At 49.3% G+C, this 23,829-nt stretch overlaps 1 protein-coding gene across 1 annotated transcript in view; it reads left to right on the forward strand.

Annotated features, from left to right (window-relative positions):
• Positions 1–12,403: 12,403 nt before the first annotated feature.
• Positions 12,404–23,829, forward strand: part of LOC126544312 (luciferin 4-monooxygenase-like) — a 44,794-nt gene continuing 33,368 nt past the window's right edge. The window contains exon 1 of the mRNA XM_050191586.3: positions 12,404–12,644. Within this exon, the coding sequence (XP_050047543.1) occupies positions 12,519–12,644 (126 nt within the window). The 5' untranslated portion in view covers positions 12,404–12,518. The remainder of the gene's footprint in view (positions 12,645–23,829) is intronic.

Here is a 23,829-nt window from a genome sequence, read left to right on the forward strand (position 1 = left end):
CCCCCCTCTCTCCGCTCGCCCTGATTTATCGCGCGCGGCGGAAGGCGGCACTTGTCTGCACTTTCCTTCCGTGCGCACACAAGACTGAGTCAGCATCGTCGGCTCACCCATGCCCCCCTACGCTTTCGCCCGCACATACACGTGCGGCGCGTGGTCACGACGTTATCGCCCTTAGGACTTTATACGGAACATGAGGGCGATGGCGACGGTAGGAACGCGCCCGGAGTATCCATATCATTGCTCTCGCAATAATATAATAAGTATCCGGCTAATGAAGCGTCCCGTGGCCCATTACTTTCCGAAAAAGAAGAAGTAACAAAATCGAACTTTCACCGTGCGACGATTCTCTGCGCCGCAAGAATGTCTTCATTTTTTTTTTCTTTTGTGAGGCCGGGGCACCGAAATGGAAGAACGCAAAGGAAAGCATGTTGGCCACAATAGAATGCCTAGTTTGGGCACCTAATGTTGCTACCGAAGGAATATCGAAGAAAACGTGAGACGTTTGGTTCACAGAACCATACGCATACCGGCAGGTATCCTACACCGGCGAGATGACTTTCCGGAGAAGTTGCACTCAAGCGAACGTGTTGCAATCTGTCGAGACCCCACAGTGATGGCGGCTAGCGACCATTGTTTCTTTTTCTCGTATGCTAGCCAGAAAGCGTCCAAAACTCTGTCAGGCGAAAATCCACTCGACCAGACAAAAATGAATGCGCACCAAAGTGCGCCGTGCTGCGTACGGGGCAACACGAGAAAAATGCATGCGCTCTGGCTGCCTCGGGTAGCCCGTAGGTAGCGAGAACAAGAAAATTGAAGAGGCTCAATGTGTCCTCGCGAATAAAATTCAATATAAAAAGTAAATAAGAATGTAGTTACCTTTGTTGGCTTCAGTGTCTTGACATGGATGCGTTGGCGCAGGTGAAAAAAATGTTGATATTCTTTTCTGTGACATGGCACAAATGAACCATCACAAAGCTTCGTCTCATCAAACCTCGCTGCGTGCTTTGTCAACTTGTCTGATAGTGTGTTGATTTGGCTTGTCTCGTTGTATACGGTCTGATGTACGACTTTAGAACAGTTAGTGCACTTTTGGCGTCAAACGTTTATAACATAAACCCACAAAGTTCCGGAATTGAAATCTAAAGCACCACTTTGGAAATATCAATGCACCTTTCGCATCAAAAGTTTATGAGAACTTTATACCCATAAAGTTTCGGAATCGAAAGCCATGCGCTTCGTAGATTCCGCAGCCTCCGCGAGCTGCCGCGACGAGCCCGTTAGCGATCAAAACACCCTTGAAACTGCTTGGATGGGGCTCCTTGTGTTATGTGACTCCCGGTGCGTGGGCGCTGCCGCGAAATCCAGCCCGAGTTCGCAATGTTCACGCTGAAATGTCTTTTCGAGCGTGAAAAATACATTCTAGACAAAATCCAGAATGAATTCCGGCGCCGGGGGTTGTTTTGGTCGGCGGTGCATGACAGCACGAAAAAATTGGGGGAGGGGGCTGATGCCCCTCAGGCTGATGCCTTTAAATTAAATTTGCTTCCGAAGCCGGAAATCTATGCAAGGCCTGAAGCGAACTAAGACAAAATCACTACAACCCTTTCAGAATACTTGAGCAATGGTCCTTAGCATTTGCGTGTGCGACAAAGGTCTGGCGATGCGAAAGGCAAACGTCGGGCACTCACCCCCTTCAATGTAGTTGACGCCGGTGGTCCTCGTGGCTATCGTTGAGCGGTGTAGCGGGCGTTATCTGGCTTCGAATCCCACAGCTTGCCATCCACTGTTGTGACTTCGGAGTGGAGGACGAAAGACGGACTCTTTCCGCAGACTAAGAAGAAACGAAAATCTTTATACAATATTTACAGATAGTGGGTGATAGCGTACAGGTAGCAGTAGGAGCGCATCAGACCGACTGGGCGGCTGCAAGCGACTCTCAGTTGTCACAATGGGCCGGTTCTCCCTTAAATCCCTTCGGCGACCCCTCGTCAGCAGGAACCGGTTTGGACGAGTTCTCGTCGGCAGGAACCAGGCGGGGCAGGGTGATGACCTCGCTCGCGTCGAATTCTTGATTCGTCGCGGAGTTGGCTGGGCGCCGCAGAGATAGCTGGACGCTTATTGAAGTCGCCTCCCGTGTCGAATTCTTGATTCGTCGCGGAGAAGTGGGAGCTCTCGCCGCCTCGTGGTAGCCACGTGGTGCTCGTAGTACGGCACAACACGATGCGACAATGGCGGAAAGCGAAAAGATCAGGCATAATTTAAAGGGGGTCGGCGAGGATGCCTTTCAGATGCTGTTGGTAAAGAACCCCAGCACTATGTCTGAAAGTGTGACCCTCTGTAGAGCTATAATGAGTTGTGCGTGCAGTGGCTCGCCACGTGCAATTTATTCGTAGGCTCTCTCTCTGGCTTGACGGTTGCCGCCGCCGACTCTTCGCTGATGGTGCAGATTAAACAGTTTGTTCGCGAAGAGGTGGCCCGCCAACTTTCATTGGTGCCTCTGACACAAGAGACGCCCTTTTCCTCGTTGACGCCCACGCTGCAGCACGTCATCCAGGATCAAGTGGCTGAGTGCATTCCTCATGCTTTTCACAACACTCCTGTTGTGGCGCCACTCAGCTATGCGCAGGCCGTTACGATGCTCACAACGCCGACCCAAGCCGCGTTTCATGCACCAACGCGGACATCGTCTCCAGTCCAGTTAGTGCGTATGCCCGCGTGCAAAACCCATGGCGCACACCAGACAACCGGCCGATTTGTTACTTCTGCGGAATTACTGGCCACGTGGCGCGTTTCTGTCGGCGCCGGATGCCACCTACTGCTCGCTTCTGGCAACCGACTTTCAACTACCCGTCAAGAAAATTCAACGCCTTGCTTCACCGGATTCACCTTTCAATTTTATGAGCTGTTACGTCTCAGTATAGCGATGAGCATCCCTTGGGTGTTTCCAGACAGGCAAACCCCATTCATCAGCGCCTATCCAGAAGTCGACGCAGCCCTGACGCCGACGGTTGACGGGTCAACAAAAGAGCTCACTTCAAGGCGACCACAACTGCCGTCCTCCGTGGAGGCGCTGTTTACCGCAAAGGCCTCTGTACCTGACCCTGACACGCTGAACTAACTGATGAAAGGGGCCAACGTCGAAGGCTACCGTGAGAATAGCATCGACTTGGGTTTCTCAGATAACCACACAGTTGCGCCATATGCGGGAGCGAAGGTGCAACATAGCAGGCGGTGCGGCGGAACTGTGCGACATCATGGTAGAGATATGGCGACCGATTGAACGATTGTGATTGGCCGAGATACGGTCATCAGATTCCCTGGCCTAGTGTCCTAGGGAAGACGATCTGTTTTGAAAAGCGGACACTTTTGGTGCAGAGGTGCGCTGACGTGTCCTGATGTAAACTCAGTCGTTTAATATGCTCCTACATGGAGTAGGCTTCCGTATCTAGAGCCAGTGTAAATAATGTAAAATAAACCTTTTTTTCCTTCATTCCTACTAACGGACGTACTCGTGACTCGTCAATGGGCTTGGTGGATTCCTGGCCCAAACGCCACCTCGAGCCGCAACAGAGCACATCGGACGAATCCACTTTCGCCAGTCGTCAATCGCCCTCCCCTAGCTGCCGTTCCATTTCGCCCATGAGGTGTTGGCCTAGCACTCGTCCCCAGGAACACTAGTCACCGCATTTCGGGAGGCGAGAACTGCGTACCCTGCAAAATCTTCAAGGCCTCCGATTTCCCCTCTTAACGTGATCGACGTGATCGTGGAAGGAGGACAGGCACTAGCACTTGTAGATACAGGAGCCGCCATTTCAGTCCTTCATGCTTGCACAGCTCGATTCGTCATTGAAGAGGACCTTTATGTTATTGAATTTTTCGTTCTCGCCTCTTGTTCTCACGACGTCATCTTGGGATTGGATTTTCTTTCAAGGCATCATGCCGTCATTGACTGCAACCCTGACGAGGTTGCGCTTCTTCCTCTGGGACACGCTATTTGAAGAGCTGCAGCCTCCGGCCAAACTTGTCACAGAAGACGTAGGCATGCCTCCGTGGTCGTCTGTGATCGTCCTCTTGTCGTGCGACTACCTGTGTGACGGTATAGTGTGCTTTTTATGTCGTCTGACCTGTTCGCCCGTTGCCGAATGGTTCCTATGCCATTCGCTGTGCTTGATTTGCGTGCTGGTGCCACTTCCATGTGTGTTAGTAACCCAATGTCGCCCCTGCTTCATTTGTTACACCGCGAGTGTCTCGGCCTTGCTGAGCCCGGTGCACTTTTGAACACGCACCTGCCGCTTACATCACCGCTGTAGACCCTAGCTGTGCCTTGGAGTTCTTCACCGCAGCCCTTCACCTCATCAGTCGACCATAACCTTACTCCTAGGCAGCGCGACGAGCTTTCCCGTCTTTTTCATCAATTCAGGTCTTCATTTGATTGCCACGCAACTTCTTTGGGTCGAGCGACAGCTGTCTCCCACACCATCGACACTAATGGCTCTCATGCTCCTCTACGGCAGCGACCTCACCGGATTTCGGCCACAGAGAGGTGCGTTACTGATGAGCAGGTGACCGACATGCTCACTCGAGGCGTTATTCAGCCATCAAGCAATTCATGGGCATCCCCAATCGTTCGTGCTGAAAAGAAAGATGGTTCCATCCGATTTTGCGTCGATTATCGTCGTTTGAATAAGATCACGCACCGTTGACTGCCTACAAGGAGCCAAATTTTTTTCTTCCTTAGATCTTCGCTCTGGATACTGGCAGGTGGCCATGGCGGGGACTGATCGATGTAAGACCGCATTTGTCACCCGACGGCTTAATGTCGTGCCATCCAGCCTTTGTAATGCGCCGGCCACATTTGAACGGATGATGGACACTATTTCGCGGCGCCTGAAGTGCATGCCTCTGTTATTTCTGCGAGGTTGTGGTGTTTGCGCCCGACTTCCTAACACACCTTCAACGCTTGGAACAAGTTTTAACCTGCCTTACGCAAGCTGGCCTGCAGCTTAAATGAGTGGGTTCTTTTTCGGTGCAAAACAATTAACTATATTGGGCCATGTTTCTAAGCATGGCGTATTTCCTGATCCGCTAATTAAGCTCCACGCCGTGGCCGAATTTCCTAAGCCAACGACACTTAAGGCACTACGCAGCTTCATATGCCTGTGGTCACATTTTCGCCGTTTAGTGCGAAATTTCGCTACCATCATTGCACCCCTGACGCAGCTGCTTGCCGGCACCAGTAACCTTGTCACCTGTTCAGAAGGGTGTGACGTCGCATTTACCACCTTACGCTGTCTGCTAACCTTGCCACCAATTTTACGTAACTTCGATTCGAATGCTCCTAGGAAATTCACACTGCGCCAGCGTCGGCGGCCTGCATGGACGCAGTGGGGCAACGGAAACCTGGCTTTGGCGAATACGTCGTTGCCTAAGCCAAACTCTCACCAAAGCTGAAGCGAACTACTCTATGACTGAAAAGGAATGCTTAGCTATTGTGTGGGCTCTTGCTAAATTTCGGCCTTACCTTCACGGTCCACCTTTCGACGTCGTCACAGACCACCATGCGCTTTGGTGCTTGTCGTCCCTCAAAGGCCCGTCTGGCCGCCTCGCGCCATGGGCCATACGTCTACAGGAATACATCAGGGTTATCTACCACTCTGGCGCAAATGTTCTGATGCCGACGCTTTATCACGTTCGTCAAATCCACCCGACGGCGACAGCGTTTTGTCCCTGACGCCCGCTCGCTGTTACCTTACACCATCGACTTGGCTTCAGACCCTGGCGTTAACAGCGCAAAACGTAGAAGGGACAAGAGGCGAGAGGACGACACCACGAGCGCTCGTGGTGTCGTCTTCTCGTCTCGTGTCCCTTCTACGTTTTGCGCTGTTAACACCAGGATCGAAAACCAACAAGCCCAAGCTGCTATTTTGGCTTCAGAGTAGCAAAAGGACCCATGGATAGCCGCTCTTCTGAACCTTCTAAAGAATCCTGTTGGAATACCGGTGTCTTAGGCGCTCCGCCGTCAAGCATCACATTTCGCAGTTCGAGATATACTTCTATACCTCCGAAATTACCATTCGATGACCGCAAGTGGCTTCTATAATGGTCCCGCGCCAAGCCCGTAGTGATATCTGCGCTTCATTTCACGGCTATCCGCAGTGTGGCCACAGCGGCGTGTCCAAAACGTACACGCGACTTCGACTTTACTGGCGGGGCATGTATAATTACGTCAGCAAATACGCCCGTTCGTGCCCCGATTGCCAACGTCGCAATCAACTGGGTATTTTGCAACCGCGCGCGAGGAGCACCGACGATCGCGGCTCAATCTCGCGTTTGAGGGAGGAAAGCGGGGGGGGGGGGGTAGCTCGGGAGGGAGGGGACGGCGTTCTACTCCAGCAGCAACTGCGTACTTTGCGCGGAAAAGGACCTGCAGACGGCTCAAACCTTTGTGCGTGCTGTCCTCGCCACTCAGTTTGCGTCAAAGTGATAGCACGAATGTCACTTCACATGCTGATGCGCTTCCTCCAGGAATTGTTTTGACAGCCAGTTTCCGCGGACATCGAGTGTGATGTGCTCATGTTTGCCTGTGCGCTCTGACACCATGCTTGTTAATTTAGTTAGTAAGCGAATGTTTCCCAAGTTTATACGACCGATAAGATCACTATCCTTACTTCGTGTAGCCGTACTAATTTGCTATCGCAATCAATGCTTCGCCTTTTGGGCGAAACTGCGACTTTTTGTTATAGCATACGTAAGGGTGAGCCAGTGTGCTTGATAAATGTCTTATCCTCTATTGTCGCCTTTTCGGAATGTATTTGGTTTTGCAGTGGCTGCGAGAAAAAAAAAAAAACGATCCTCGTTCCACGAAGTGAACCCGTATCATGCCCGTATTTTGCCTGAGCGCACTTTCTCTAATTTCCTGTGTCTCATTGTTTATCTAATTATTCTCTTATTTTCTATATAATTGTTTATCTTATTCGATTACGTGCTTCTACGAGTGCCGAGTTATGTCGAGCACCGAAGCTATCCGCGCCGCGCCAGGTGTGCCGATGACGTCATCCGCAGCGCCGCTCGACTATTCTGTTCTATAGGTCATCCATTATCTGCTGTGACAGCTGCGCCGCTGACTTCAATCTTGGCGCTGTGCCAATTTTTATCGCCGTGCTTAATACACCCACATCGCGAGTCTTCAAAGTGGGGGCATATGCGCTCGAGCGTAAAAAAAGCGTGCGTGAGTTTTCAACAAAACTCACTCAGCGGCGTTAGCTCTTAGAGACAATTAATGTTGAATTCCAATGGCAGATCCAGATCAAGTTTTTCTGCTCTGTATGGAGCAATCCTATTCCAATGGCAGAATGGGAGCGTGAGCTGTGTGTACCAATGGTAGATTGGGACCAGCCGCTGATCCCGGATTGCTCCGTGGAGCAAAAATATTTGCTCCGTCGAAATCGGCAGATTTGACCGGAAGTCCTCATGACGTAATTCCTTCACCCGCCTCTGCTTCCTGTCACGGTCGCCTGTTTCCGGTCGCGGGCAGCTATGGACGACATGGGAAACGTGGACGCCGCTTCGAGCCGTGCTATTTTGTTCGCGCTCCTAGACAGCTCCGACTCAGACAGTACAATTTCTCAGTCGAGTGATGATTCTTCTGACACGGACAGTGAAATGGGGTGGTGGGTTGCGCTTCGAAGCGCTTGTTCCTCTCTCTATTCTAGCGCCCTCTCACTTGATTTTCCTGTACTAACTGCCCTCGCGGGAGCGCACGCATTCCCTTCGCAGATATGGTATGAGCAGATGAGAGTGCTCTCAGTCGGAGCGACGCCTTCTTTATTCTATGGCGACGCGCTCCGTTCGTGATCCGGCCGAGCGCTCGCGATCTACCATTGGAATTCAACATAAGTGTTTAGTTTCTTGAAGTGATCGGGCAGTGCGGCATTTTGTTGGGATAGCAATTATATGGACACTCCAGGCGCGTTTCTGCCATCGCCGTGATGTTCCGAATAAAGTCCAAGGGCTATAACATCGTCGCCGCGCGCAGTATGCTGTGTATGAGTGAAAGCGTGCGAGTATGAGCCGAAGATGGCGGATCAATCTCGCACGCGTGTGGGAGAAATGCGGGAAGGAAGCGCGCCGTCCTCCGTCGCGCGCAAGGCACCGCGGGGGGAGGGGTGCGTTCTACTCCGTCGGTTGCTGCATATGGCGCGGGCTCTCTCTTGAAAGCACGGAGGAAGGAAACTAAGGAGAGGCCCTGACGTCACTCTTTGTGAAGCAAAAGTGAAGCCGGAATTTGGCGTTGCTCATGGCGATGCTCCGCCTTTTGGGCCACCCTCCTCGCTTGTTTACATCTTTCGCGAAACCACGCCGCGCTGCGCCTGGTGTCGCGCGCGGATCGCGCGCGCTCGCGCAACATCTGGCAGAGCAGGGTGCAGGTAACACAGCGCAACAAGACACGGTGACTAACGCAAACCCGCCCACTCAGCACCTTTGCCACGGCCCGAAACCTACCAGAGCAACACGTGTGAGCGCTCAAAACCATAACAACGCCGCCATTGTGGCCCAAAAGGCGTGGCCATATAACCAAAAAAAATAAAAAAGCAGCAAAAAAATGAGAACCTACTACGTCATTTCCGCCACACTTTTCTCCGAGCGCGCGGAGGGGGTAGGGCCTCTCCTTAGTTTCCTTCCTCCGTGCTTGAAAGCGATCTGCGATGGGGGCTATCAGCAGAGTGCTGATAGCTTCGTGTGCGCTGCGTTTTCGCCGCTTAGTTCGCGTTGAAGCGAGAGGCAGCACGAAGGTCAATTCGCTCGCTGCTGCATGCCGCGCTTCCTCACTCCAGCATTTTGACAGCGAGTTTCCGCGGTCATCAAGTGAGATGTGTTGATGTTTGCTTGTTCGCGCGTGACATCATGCTTGTTAGCTAATAAGCGAATGTTTACAAGTTTATACGGCCGATAATACTACTATCCTTACTTCGTATCGCTGTCTACTAATCTGCTATCGCAATTGATGCTTCGCCTTTCAGGAGGAGCTGCGACTTTTCCCCTTCTATACGGCCATGAACCTTCCTATACCATTGGCACAATTTTTATACGTCAGCCAGATGCTTCAGAGTGCACTCCTGTGTCCACTGCCGCTAAGCATGCCGATGAATCTCGGAAGCTCGTCCGCTCGCTCACTACCGCAGACCTATCCCGCCAAAAGCTTCGACGTGACGACGGCCGACCAGCTCGTATACCTTCCCGACTGAATCCCTTGTATGGCTCTTGGTGCCACCTTCGAGTCCGCTGGCCTCTCTTCCAAACTACTGCCGAAGTTTGATAGCCCTTATTATCGTGTTATTGCCCCAACTTCGCCCCTCAACTACATCGTCGAGCCACTGACGCCCCCAAGTGATCACACTGTCGCCGGGGAAGTGAAATTGTTCATGTAGAGAGGCTCAAGCCATGTTATGAACCCATCGATGGATGGCTCCTTCAGCGAGGCGGGGGGGGGGGAGGGGGCGATTGTAAGGAAGACGAATGGCACTGGATGGAAAGTCCCGTTGCCATCGCGTGTCTCGGGGCCAGAAGAAGATCGGCACGCTAGAAAGTGCTGTCGTCATCGCGTGTCGCGCGACCAGTTCGCCGATCTAGCTGAGCTATCGTTGCTGACGCTGTGTTTCTGGCTGCCGCTTGACGAGCCAAATAAACCTCGTCACACCTGCTTTGATGCGATAGAAGTATACAGGACACTCACTGGCCTTCATTATTAGTATTGACGCAAAACAAGGCGGGCCGACCCTGATACAAGTACACGGTATCTGTCCCCTCAAAGGTGTCATTCAATGCGATAGCATTGTACAGATCAAAACTTGACATTCGACGATGTGGTAAAGTATGTCTTCGGCGGAGCAGCTGGTGAAATGAAAGCGACGGAACGGGAAATGAGCAGCGCAGTGATGTGGACGTAGAGAGGCACGTGACAGGAGTGGCGGTAGTCGCGCACATGCTCTGTGTGAAGGTGGTTCTAACAAAGCGATGTCTATGGATAAACATCGAATGCCAGGTGGAGACCTCTGCGAGCCTGGGCTCACGGGGCTTCTACTACCTATACATAGCCGACTTTGGTCTTTTCCCAAAGGCATGGCGTCTCCTAACGACGTGACAGGAACCGTGCGAAGAAGGCTGCTGGGGTGTGAAGGCGTAGGATCGACGGGCTCCCGGACCCAGGCTTGCAGAGGCCTCCACACAGAACAACTTCCATGGATCCCCGTCGACCTGTGGCGTTTCCTCCGCTGTGAGGAGACGCGGGCGACGATTCGACGACCAGACTGGGGCTTTACGATCCTTGAGCGTCTACAGGCACGTGTCACTGCTCTGCCTTCGCCGTCCGCACTTCTCAGCAGGATAAGGAAACAACCGGTCAACTTTTCCTTTCCAAAGTATTGATGAGATCAACTCGGACTCTCTGGTTAACACTGCACATTCGTCAAGACGGCGTTAAGCCACGAGATTATGTTTAAGCATGTGAGATTCCTTGCACTGTGTTTGCACTTGCATGCTGTGACACCTCCTAATAATCTATGCTGAGGTTTTATGAACTCAACGCAGCTACGCTGCTTGCCACTCTTTAATTGTTGATATATAAAGGGTGCTTTTTTCGTGTGTGTGTGCTAAATTGGCAGCTGGCTTTGTTTCTTTGTGGCACCGAGGCAACACCTCGGTTAAAATAATACACGAACCTAATCGTTATAACGCCATAATGTTATCGCATGACAGTAGCTCACTGGTATATACTTTCTATTTTTTAACGTTCATTAGTTTATGAAGAAGGCAACGCCTTCCACACACTGATTGCACAATGTTGCGACTCGGGGGTTCGAAGACGTGGGATCCTCTTTCCTCGTGGAGGGGTGAGTGAACGTGAGGCTGGGTCCGATATTCAGGACGTTTGACAAACACGTATATATTTACATAAGTACAAGGAAATGCAAAGTAAAACAGAAAAGGTGATCATGAAGTGGTAGTCGCCGATCACTCCCGCCGTCCGTAGCTCCTTTTATGTCTTGCGTGATCATTGTTTAGTCACTTCTCCCAATCCGGTGTCAGGAGGCCGATGACATCAGATCCCACCAATCCGGAGGTAGCTTGCCCTTTTCGCTGACTCCGATCGTACTCTGACAGGCGATGGCCGGATCATCGCACTGACCGCGTCTCCGGCTTGGACACGCCAGTTTGTGCTGCTGACAGGTGACAGCCGTGTCATTGCTAATTGCTCAAACCTCTCCTGAACGGGGTATTCCCGCGCTGGTCATAATTCATCCGTGTCGAGAACCATTTTGACGAGGCCGTTGGCCCGTTCCCCATAATTATACCGTTGTCAGATGGGAAGAGGACTTGGCACCTTTGAAGGCACCGCGTCCATGAGCGTACAGATCTCATTTTTGTGCGAGCCGTGACCGAGGGGTGTCGCGGGGTGAACGGCCGATCACAACAGCAGATACTACGATACATACCACGTGCATACCCAAAACTGTCGCTTTGTCGGGACCTGTGAACAGAGTCTCATAATGCACCACAATGTGACCTAGTGGGTCACATTGTGGTGCATTCAGGGATACCAGGGAGGAGAGTCTCATCGAGCTCCCGACAACTTAGGGGAGCTGGTGAGCATCCATGACGCCCACGGACCACGAGCGGCGTGTCGGTATATATATATATATAGATCGGAAGGGGGGGGGATATCTTGTAAACGTCCACCTAGTGGACATGTCCATTTCGTCTGCTACTGAAGTGCTGATTGGCTGGAGGCGCCTGTCTCCTTCTCACGCGTACACCAGCCCAGCCAATCATAACTTCGGCAGCAGAGGAAATTGACATGTTGACTATAGGTGGACACTTACAGAATACCCCCTTGCTGTCGTGCATTTAGCGCGCCAAGGGTATAAAGCTTTGAAGCCGCTCTGAACTTGTTTTTTTATATGCTTAAACCTTTGTAGTAGCGGGAATGTCACAGGATATCCACTATACACGGCGAGGCAACAGTCGCGGTCTCGAGCGCGGAGGTTGCTTTCTGACACAGATTTATGACACAGATCATCAAAATAACGACTGCAGGGATATCGGGAAAGAGGCTCGGATAACCTCTTTTTCGAACAGAAGTCCTATAATTATGCGGTTGCATGCTTCCATCTCACTGTATAAACAGTCGCCAGATGCCGGTACAGCCACAAGTTCCTCGTTACAAGTCATGAGTCCTGCGGAATTTCGCGAAGGAGTTTCGCGGAGGGCTTGCTCTCGTCGTCGATATACACGCGCCGATTCCCTAGAAGCTAGCGGCCTTATCTGACTCACCGCGCTGCGCGTACGGGCTCGAATCTAAGATGACCTGCCGCAGGCCGGCGCTGATAGCCCGAAAGGCATCGATAGAAAGGCTCGCGGTAAGGGGGGGGACGGGCGGCGCAACACGAAAGCCAAGGCAGATAGCGCGCGGCCACGAGACGCCGCAGCCCCGTGGTTTGAACCTGTCGCTGTGCGTCGCGATGTCTTTTGACCCGGAGAGCAAGATCCTGCGCTCGGCGTATTCGCCGATGCCCATCCCCAAGGGACTCACCTACAGTCGACTCATGGTCAACGCATTGTCCAAGCACGGGGACTCTGTCTGCCAGGTGGGCGCCCAACCGCCTCGTCTCCGCGCGTGGCAAACTAGCCAACGCGATTGACATATGTGTTCGCAGAGCATAGACAGACTCGCAGACGCGGTAGAGATACCGAAGATGCAACACGGAGCCAGACGAGGACAATAGCACTGTATACCAATCGAAACGTTGGCAAAACTTTCTGAGGCAACTTGTTCAACCTTAGCTTTCGCGCTCCGACTTTTTAGAAGTATCTTGTTTCAGCTCTACTTCCGCTTTATAGGGTGTTGCAGTTGCATGCAGGCGCTTGTGCGAGAATATGCAAAAAGGGCATTTCGAAGAAACAGGTGCGATGTCGTCGTGCATATACTCGCTCCTGTACATATATACATACACGATACTGCACGTGCTTCTCGCGATCTGTGTTCAGCAGTGGCGTAGTGGCGTCCTCCTTATAGAATTTGTCGAGGGATCAAATACATGAATGATAACTGCATTGCCAATCCTAAAGTTGCTGCAAACGAATCCTTGAACGCAAGGCACTGTCAAGACTAGTAAAATATGTATTTTTTCGCAAAAGAATATATTCGTCTGTCCCGAAAATTGTGCCAGAAATACATGTATCTATGCTTCCATGTTTTTTGTCTATTTAATAAGTAAATAAAATATCACACGAGCTTTAGAACTATATCAGTTCGAAACCAGCAAAGCATGCAGTGTATGCTGACATGAAAAACGTAAAGGCCATGAAATGAACAAGGTGAGGACAAATATTTTAATGAAAATGTCATTTAAGAACCTTGTTTACATTTTTGTATATGTGCAACGGCCAGGGAAAATCTCAATGACGCTGTCCTTCGTTCCAATGTATTGCGCAGGAGCAGCTGTCACCAGTCGTGTATTGTGAGTAATTGCACCGAAATTGTAGTTGCTATAGAAAGCACACATGAAAACCAGGAGTTCTGCAAAATATACATTAGAAATGCGAAGATACAATGGAACATGCAAATGCGAAAATGCAGCTTGGTAAAGAGAAAAAGTGCCACTGGAAATAAAGTTAGCTGCATGTATACACAAAACCTCGCAACAAGATACTTAAATATATACGTATGTCTCCAATAAATTTACGTATCTAAGCAAAAGTCACTGTATATAATGCGTCAATTCAGGCAAATAAACATGTTGCGCAATCACAGATTCACAATCACAAAATCATAACGCCCCCCCCCCCCCCCCGCCCGCCCCCACATCTCCACTCCATCCGATGCGATTCGATGCATCGCGCTCGACGGAAGGCGGCGCGTTTCCTCCCCGCTTTTATTAGAATTTGAAGATATGTTCCCAGCGGTAGATTTATGCACCTCTGGCCTCCTTGAAGCCCTTGGGTTCAGCGAGAGCAGGGGAAAAGTAAACATGTCTGTAATAGAGATTAGTAAGAGACGATTGAATGATTGGTGGAAGTAGGGAAACGACAAACAACGGAGGCGCACAAAAACAAAGTTCACAATAGGGTTTCAGAAAGTCTGGTTATGGAAATTTATCGTGTCTTTTTTCCTTATTTCTTTTTTAACATAGGTAGGACATTAGGCAATATAATAACAAGAGCTTGGTGGCGCAACCCACCACCCCGTTCCAAAACGGACGCTCGTAACATCCATCCATTTCTGCTTTGCGCACACAAGACTGAGCCACCATCGTCGGCTCATCCATGCTCCCCCCTCCCCCACTCTTTCACTCACACATACAACAAGCGGCACGCGGTGACGATGTTACCGCCCTTGGACTTTATACGGAATATGACGGCGATGCTGTAGTCTTCATATAGATGCTATCGCAATAATATAATAAGAGCATCCGGCAAGTGAAGAGTCCCGTGGCCATTACTTTCCGCAAAAGAAGTAACAAAATCGAACTTTCACCATGCGACAATTTGCTGCGCTGCAACAATGTCTTTTTGTGTGTGTGTGGGGCGGGGGCACCGAAATAATGAAAAAAAAAACGAGAAGGAAAGCATGTTGGCCACAATCGAATGCCTACTTTGGGCACCAAATGTGGTTACCGAAGGAATATCGAAGAAAACGTGAGACGCTTGGTCCACAGAGAACCATACGCATACTTCTCGGTATCTTACACTGGCGAGACAAAATACTTTCCGGAGAGGTTGCGATAACATCGAAGTGAATGTAACGCCCACAAGCGAACGCGTTGTAATCCGTCGAGTACCTACAGTGATGGCGGCGAGCGACCATTGTTTTTTTTTCTCGTCTGCTAGCCGGAAAGCGTCTAAAACTCCGCCAAGCCAAAATCCCCTCGGCCAGAGAAAAACGAATGCGCACCGAAGTGCGCCGCGCGGTGGTGGAAGTAGGGCAACACGAGAAAAATGCATGCGCCCTGGCTGGCTCTGGCAGCCCGCGGGTAGCGAGAACAAGAAAATTGAAGAGGCTCAATCAGTCCTCACGAATAAAAGTCAAAGTAGGAAAAATAAATAAGAACGTAGCTACCTTTGTTGGCTTTAGCGTCTCGACATGGATGCTTTGGTGCAGGTGAAAAAAATGTAGATATTCTTTTCAGTGCCATGACGGCACAAATGAAACGCTTGAAGGCTTTTAGTCTTATTGGATATCGCTACGTGCTTTCTCAACTTGTCTGATAGTGTGCTGATTTGGCTTGTTTCAGTGTATGGTGCGATGTAGCACTTTAGAAAAAATCAAAGCACCTTTGGCGTCAAATGTTTATAAGAACATTAAACCCACAATGTTCCGGAATTGAAATCTAAAGCACCACTTTGGAAATAGCAATGCACCTTTCGCATCAAAAGTTCATGAGAACTTTATACCCATAAAGTTTCGTAATCGAAAGCCATGCGTAGCGCATACATTCCGCGGCCTCCGCGAGCTGCCGCGACGAGCCCGCTCGCCATCAAAACGCCTTTGAAATTTTGTGCTCGGATGCGGCTCCTTGCGTTATGTGACTCCAGGTGCATGGGCGTTGCTAGAAAATCTAGCCCGAGTTCGCAATGTTCGCGCCGAAATGTCTTTTCGAGCGTTAAAAAGACATTCTAGACAAAATCCAGAATGATTTCCGGTGCCGGGGCTTGTTTTGTTCGGCGGTGCATGGCAGCACCAACAAATTTCGGAGGGAGGGGGGGGGGGGGAGGGGCTGGAGCCCCATATGCCCACTCTGGCTACGCCCCTGGTGTTCAGCGTAACAATGTTCTTGAAAAAATTCAAGGCGCAAACTTATATAGCCATCCCATTACTTTTTCTAGAGCGTAGACTTGACGACGGCTACCGAGCGTATAGCATGTCGTCACTGGACGCTTATTTCTCCTCGTCTTCATCTGTGTCAAGTGGAGATAGTCGTGCCATACCGTTCGCCTGCTAAGCGCTTCTACTTTATCTCGGAGTTTCTTTCTTTCTTTTTTAAGACAAGACGTGAAGAAGTCAGTTTCCGGCTGGAAGGTCTTGACCTCCTCTGCATCTTATCTATACATGCAAATCGTGCAATGAAGTGTAGCGCGATGCGATCTCAACCGCTCATTGTTCACCCTAAAGCCGACGAACTAGAGGTTCACCTGTACCATAAACGCTTTACGCTACAAACACTGTACCCTAACCAAAATTTTTGTTTTGCGGGTTGATTTTTTTTTTCAGTCTTGGAAAAAATATTTTTATGTAGCTCGTATATTGCGCAACAGAAAGCTGAATCGGAACTTTTTTTCAGGATGGTCTACAATTTTCTCATTGACACTTGTGCTCATACTATTGGAGAATTATGCAATTATTATATAATATTATAATATAATATTTGAGAATTATATAATTACGTGAAATAAAAGAAATAGCCTGGCTTGCTCCAGGCGACGGCAAAATTTACGTTGGTTCTGTCCAGCTACGTGACACTTGCATATTTTAAAATTTTTGCACAAGTTAGGTGGGAGACTTGGTATATTGTTAGTCAAACTACCAATGTAATCTATATAGCGCTGCTAAATATTAGACCTCCTTCATCCACGCGCTACCACCGCTTTTGCGAAAACGTCCAATGGAGGGGCTTTACTAAATATAACGGTCTTAAAAAGGTTTACGCAATGCTTTTTACTTTTTCTTTACTAGAAAAGTACTTATTTGTTGACAGACTGAAGTAAATAACACCTTACAAATGTTGGATCATCATTTCGATAACATTAAATTAAATTGCAGGGTTTAACGCCCCGAAACTGTAGTGAGTTTTGAGGGGCGCCGTACGTACAGTACAGGGCTGCGGATGCAATGTGCACTCTACGGGCACCTAAACGTAAGTACGCGCGCGCTCGCCCCCACCTTCACAGCGGCCTCCACGCTGCGAAGGTGGTTGGACAGCGAAGCTGTAAACAACTAGAACGATCACCCATTGCGATGTAGGTTGAAATTATTCACGTGGCGACATTCACATGCACTTTACCTAATCATTAGCCTAAGACGTTTCGTCAGCCTGCGGCTTGACTTGCGCCGCTACTTCGTGCCACCTACAAAGAGGGGACCAGAGAGGAGAGAAATTCGCCGCGCCTCGTATGCACGCTGCTCTTCAGGAGTCGATCCTCACTATACGTGGCCGTCCCACAGCACTGTCACAACACAAATCAGTTGCTAGGCGGGTCCTTCTTTAAAGTACGAAAGTGTAGTTACGTCACTCACCCCTTCGTATGCTACAGTCAAGCTGCCGTCACCGCGGCAGCTTGCGCAACGGTAATCTTTACCGGGAAACGAATGCGGGGAGCGCTACGTGTGTTGTCGCTACTGGGCTACTACTGGGTGTTGTCGCGTACTCCAGGGTTGCGTACTCCACCGTTGCCGAGTTGTTGCGACGCCTGTTTATTGAAGCTCGACCGACGTTACTATTGGGTAGCGTGGCGTTGTCGGCGGGCTGCAGGCATCCGGTAGACCACGGCGACCAGGCAAGGACGAGACTATTTCTAGTGCGAAACTTGCACGGTTTATTCAATGGTTGGTGAAAGATGAGAAGAGAATGAAGTGAAAAAGTACATTGCGGGGCCCATTAAATAGGCCCACTAAAGTCGTAGGCGGGACCTTACTCACGTCAACGTCACGTGATATGCAGTGAGTTCCACGGTGCTTGGCGACGGCACCCACTCACCCGGCGACCTTTCACGAGCGTGCCTCTGCTGGTGGCACTTTCTTCTAGGCGACGTTGGTTCGTGGAAGTTCTGCTGTACAGCTTGATAGTTCGTGGAAAGGGCGTCTGGTTGTGGATAGGAGACTGATCCATTGTCCCAGTTGACGTCTTCACGAGCGTGCATCCGCTGGTCTCACTCAGCAGGTGACGTTGTAAGTCCTCGTCGTGGATTTTCGCGTTTGGATTTTGTGGCGGTTGGACGTGCTTTTCGGGGCTCCGTGGCGACGACGAAATCATAAGTTTTTGTGCATGCTTTGAGCTTGCTTCTGTTTTTTATTTGCTGGTTTTTTGCATTTAAATAGTAACTGGGGGGTTTTCCTTTTCTTTCCCTTCTTTTGTCTCTCGTATTTCGGGTGCGCGGGGGTGCTTCGTGTAAATTTGTTTTGCAGGATGATTAGAGCGTCCTTTCGTGCCACGTGTTCCAACACGTGCAGCCGGGTGGGACGTTGAGTGTTTGTAGTCTTTAACTAGTAGCTTGGAAGTGGCAAGACAAATAGCTATTAGCGGTTTTAGCGGTAGAAAAGTGAGAGCGTGGCCGCGTGGTTGAGCGCGTGCGAGAGCGTGTCATACCTTCGGTCTCCGCGACATTGTTTATTTTTGAAACAGCTGGTTTTGCTTTGCGGCATTTTGAGGATTTGGATCCTGTGCGTATCGTTTTTTTCTAAAAGGCATGTGCTCTGCATTGATATAGTATTATAGTATTTGCAAAAAGCCGTGCAATACATGGCGAGAAAGCCGGTAAAGCAGGCAGTACGGGGGGGGGGGGGGGGTCCCTCAAGGCAGATGAGGAGACGCGTGAGAATGGAGAGGGCGTCGAAACAACCGGCACACAATGTGATGTCGATACTAGGCTGCAGAAAATGGAGGCTTTCCAGGAAGAGCTTCTCAAACAGGTGCAAGAGCTCAAAAATGAGCTAAACAGTGAGCGTGAGGCACGGAAGGTAGTTGAAAAAAGACTTGAAGCAGCCGGGGAAAAGCTGAACAGGGCCGCCATTGTGAACGACAATGTGCGTGACAATGGAACGCAGACCCCTGACGCGACACGCGAGGGAGAGTCAGAGAAATACGTCGAACGCAGGCAGGGTGATGAAGGGTTAGCTGGAAAGAGCAGCACCTACCTTGAGGCCGCTACGCGGAAAAAGCAGGAGCCCAGGGGACAATCCCCCTTGTCAAGTCCGAATCACGCGGAAAATGACAAAGGGAAGCAGGGAGAGGTAGGAGAAAGTGAAATGGTCATTATCGCTGGCGATTCAAACCTGACTGGGTGCTCAAAAGCAATTGTGGAGAGGGTGAAACGCGACAGAAGAGTGGCGGTAGGGACATTTCCAGGGCGCACACTTGGTTCTATCATGGAGCGAGCAAAAGAAAAGCTCGCGGAAAATGCCCACGTGCGCAACCTCGTCATAGTAGCAGGTGGGCTAAATGACGTCCTAAACAGGAAAGGGCCAGGACTAGCCAAGAGCTTGGCGAAGGGGGTGGACGACTTGCGTGAGCTATCCCCTCAGGTGCAGATCGTGGTGTGCACGGTACCGGAGGTGCCTGTGCGTGACAGTCACGTACAAAGAGCCGTAGTGGCTGCTAATGAGGCAATCTGGAAAATGAGCCGAGAGAAAGGCTTCGAGGTTGTCGAAGTAAACAGGGAAGTGAGAAGTTGTGGTGGTTTTAAACGAGACGGGATCCACTTCAATTACAGGTTAGCACGAGAAGTGGGCTGGCGACTTGGTGGTCGCGCTGTTGCTTTTTTAGGGGGCCCGCAGGCGCTCAGGAGGTCAGAGTAGATAGCAATGAAGAAGGTCCCCTAGGGGAACATCAGAAGAGCATCGCCGTCGATAATAAAAAAAGGAGGAAAACAAGAAAAAGAGCTCGCCATGCAATAGGCTACATAAACATGCAGGGCGGCAGAAGAAAGGAAAAGTGGGCAGAGATTGAGGAGCAGTTACACAGAGAACAAATAGGGGTGTATGCGGTTACAGAAACGCACCTTAGAGACTCAGAAGAGCCGCCAGTTATTGAGAATTATGTTTGGGAAGGGTGCAACAGAACTAAGTCGGAAAGAAAGGGAGGGGGAGTCGGAACGCTCATCCATCAGGGAGCCAAATGGAAAAGAGTAAATTCACAATGTCAAGAGCATCTTTGGTTATGAGGTACAATGAGTGGGAAAGAAACTTGGCTGGGTGTTACGTATTTGTGGACCGGAAAAAATTGCACAGAGAAGAATAAAGAGTTAGTGGAATGCATAAGCGCTGATATTAAGGGTTTCGGGAGTGGTGCTGAAATTGTCCTATTAGGTGACATGAATGCCCACATACAGGATTTAAATGGCTATACCGACAATAACGGGAAGTCAATGCTGGACCTTTGTGAGCAACATAACCTTGTGATCGTGAATACAGGGCCTAAGTGTGAAGGACAGGTCACGTGGGCAGTGGGAAACCGGCAATCAACCATTGATTACTGTCTGATGACAGAAGGAATTCATGATAAGTTGAGAGAAATGGTCATCGATGAGGAAGGGTTTAACAGCATAGGGAGTGACCATAAACGCATCATATTGAAAATGGGATATGTAGTTGGGAAAGAGAGCAAGGAGAGCAAGATGGCCATTCCAAATTTGAACGCTGAACAAATAGCAAATACAATCACTAGAGTTGAGGAAGAACTTGGCAAATGGCCAAGTAAAGAGTGGGAATATGGTGAGCTTCTAAGTGTAATAACGACAGAAATACGGAAAGAGAAACAACATGTTCGTTGGAAAGGAAAAAAGAAACCAAAAAGCTGGTGGAACAAGGAGATACGAGAAGCGATCGCCGAACGACAGAAAGCATCTCGAGAGCACAGGCAGGCAAAGAAGGCGCAGTTGTCACAGGATGAAGTAACTAGTAAATGGGAAATATACCGGGAGAAAAAGTCTATGGTTCAAATACTGGTGCAAGCAAAATTAAAAGGTGAAAGTGAACGTTGGTTGTCAGAAATACGTGAGAAAAAGAAGGCCGCACCTAGAATATTTTGGAACCACATAAAATTATTAGGCAGGAAGTCAACAACAATGCAACAACATATCCTAGACGAAGATGAAAGCAGACTGGAAGGAGAAGCGGCAATAAATTACATCCGAAAAATAACAGCCGAATCTTTCCAAGGCAATGACGAGGTTGTATTTGAGAAAAAAAAGAGCATGAAAGAGACCCAGGAAAAGGAGCTGGTTCTGACAAATTTAAACTGGAAGAAAGCGGAAGAGAAAATTCCTAAGCGCACAGCCACAGGGCTAGACGAGGTTCCCGTTAAGCTGATAAATGAACTAGGACCAAAAAGTAAGGAAGCTCTGGTGAAAGCAGTGGAAAAAACTTTAAAAGATAGACGGATACCAGACAGTTGGCGACAAAGTAGAATGAATTTAATTTATAAAGGCAAGGGGGAGAAAGACAGAATTCACTCGTATAGACCGTTGACCATTACATCGGTAATATACAGGCTAGCAATGCAGGCAATCAAATTAAAGCTTCAAGCATGGACAGAGAATAATGGCATTTTGGGAGAGCTTCAGAATGGCTTCAGAATAGGTAGGCGTTTGGACGATAACTTGTTTGTTCTTACTCAGTGTATTGAAATATCAAAAGCAGAAAGCAGACCGTTGTATGTGGCCTTTTTAGACATTACAGGAGCCTACGACAACGTAGACCGCAACATTTTGTGGGATATTCTGGAAGGGGAAGGCTTAGGTAACGATTGTATACAGCTTTTGAGAGAGATTTACCTAGAAAATACCGTTTGCGTTGAATGGGAAGGGATGAGGAGCGCGGAGAAAGTTCATATCAACAAGGGACTGAGGCAAGGGTGCCCTTTATCCCCGCTGGTGTTTATGATGTACATGGGGAGGATGGAGAGGGCGCTGGAAGGAAGTAATATCGGGTTTAATCTCTCATACAAACAGGCAGGTACAGTGATAAAGGAGCAACTCCCAGGTTTATTTTATGCGGACGACATTGTGTTGCTCGCTAACAAGCAAAGCGATTTGCAACGTCTGGCTAATATCTGTGGACAGGAAGGCAACAATTTAGGTTTGAAATTTAGTGTTAGAAAATCAGGTGTTACGGTATTCAATGAAAACAGTGAACAGACAGTGGAGATACAGGGCCAAGAAATACCTCGGGTAACAGAATATAAATACCTTGGTATATGGATAAACGAAGGCAATGGATATATGGAAACACAGGAAAAAAACCATAACAGTCAAGGGGAAGAGAAATGCAGCCATAATGAAGCACAGAGCGCTATGGGGATACAATAGGTACGAGGTCCTCCGAGGTATGTGGAAAGGGGTAATGGTTCCAGGGCTTACTTTTGGAAATGCGGTTGTTTGCTTTAAATCAGGGGTACAATCAGGACTCGACGGGAACCAAAGGTCAGTGGGTCGCCTCGTATTGGGCGCTCACGGGAAGACTACAAATGAAGCTGTGCAGGGGGATATGGGCTGGACTAGTTTTGAAGTGAGGGAAGCTCGCAGTAAAATTGAGTATGAAGAACGGCTGAGGAATATGGAAGAAAGTAAATGGGCTGGGAGAGTGTTCAGGTATCTGTACAGGCAAAACATTGATTCACAGTGGAGGAAAAGAACTAGGAAGCTTACCAGCAAGTATGCGGCCTGTGGGGTGGGCAACACAGCAACAAGGAAGGTCAAGCGGAAAGTCAGAGAGGCTGTATTAATCTCATGGGCGGCGGCAATGGAAAAGAAACCTGCCATGAGTAACTACTTAAGAGGAAAAAACGAAATCAGGAAAGAAACCATTTATGATAACTCAAAGGGAAGCTCATTACTTTTCGAAGCGAGATCGGGATGCCTTAGAACACGCACCTATAAAGCGAGATATAAGAAGGAAGAAGCATGTGCTTGCTGCGGTAAAGCTAGGGAAACGACAGAGCATATTTTATTAGAATGTGAAGACGTCTACCCAGCGGTCGATTTAGGCACCACTGGCCTCCTTGAAGCCCTTGGGTTCAGCGGGAGCAGTGGTAAAGCAAACAGGTCCGCAATAGACATTAGTAAGAGGCGATTGGAGGATTGGTGGAAGAAAAGTAGGGAAACGACAAAAGACGGAGACGTACAAAAGCACAATTCGCAATAGGGGATCAGAAAGTTTGGACGCGGTAGTTCATAGTGTTTTTTTCTTTTTGCATTGGTTAACCTAGGTAGGATATTAGGCAGCATAGTAGCAAGAGCTTGGTGGCGCAACCCACCGCCCCGTTCCAAAGGGGACGCTCATAACATCCATCCATCCATCCATCGTGGATTTGCAGCAGATTCCACTTTCGGTGGGGCCTTTCTTACAGGCGACGTTGGTTCTCAGAAAATGTTGACAGTTCCTGGGAATCGTAGGCAGCTGATCACTTCTCTTTCGCACGTCGTTAGTTCGCGGAAAGGGTTTTCACGGACGCACACAAAGGAGCCTGTGAACATTGCGGGGCGTCCGCCAGACCTGTAACCACTCGAGACACCCGTAGCGAATTAGGAATCCATTATTCCTTTCGCTTATAGCATGCACACACACGAAGGGGCCTGCAAGCACTGCGGGGCCCTGCCAGACCGGTCATCCACTCGAGACAACCATGGCAAATTAGGAATCCATCCTTCGTTTCGATGAGGCATGGTGGTAGAGCATCCTTTTTGCCCGGGGTGTTACACGCAAACCGTAACAGCGGTTGGGATGCTTGTTTTGAACTTGTTCTTTACTGAAACGTGTGTACCAGTGGCGTAGACAGAAATTTCGTTCGGAGGGGGTAGGGGCCTCACGACAGCTCGGCCTCCTCCTTATAGAATTTCTCGAGGGATCAAATACATGAATAACTGCACTGTCATTGCCAAAGATGCTGCAAACGAATTCTTGAACGCTACGCACTGTCAAGAAAAGTAAAATATGTATTTTTTCATAAGAGAATATACTCGTATATCCCAAAATTATGACCAATATAACTGGTATCAATGATTCCATGTTTTTTTTTGTCTATTTAAGAAATAAAAAAAAATATCACACGAACTTTAGAA

This window comes from Dermacentor andersoni, chromosome 1 (assembly GCF_023375885.2).
Source record: "Dermacentor andersoni chromosome 1, qqDerAnde1_hic_scaffold, whole genome shotgun sequence".
NCBI classification, from domain to species: Eukaryota; Metazoa; Arthropoda; class Arachnida; order Ixodida; family Ixodidae; genus Dermacentor; species Dermacentor andersoni.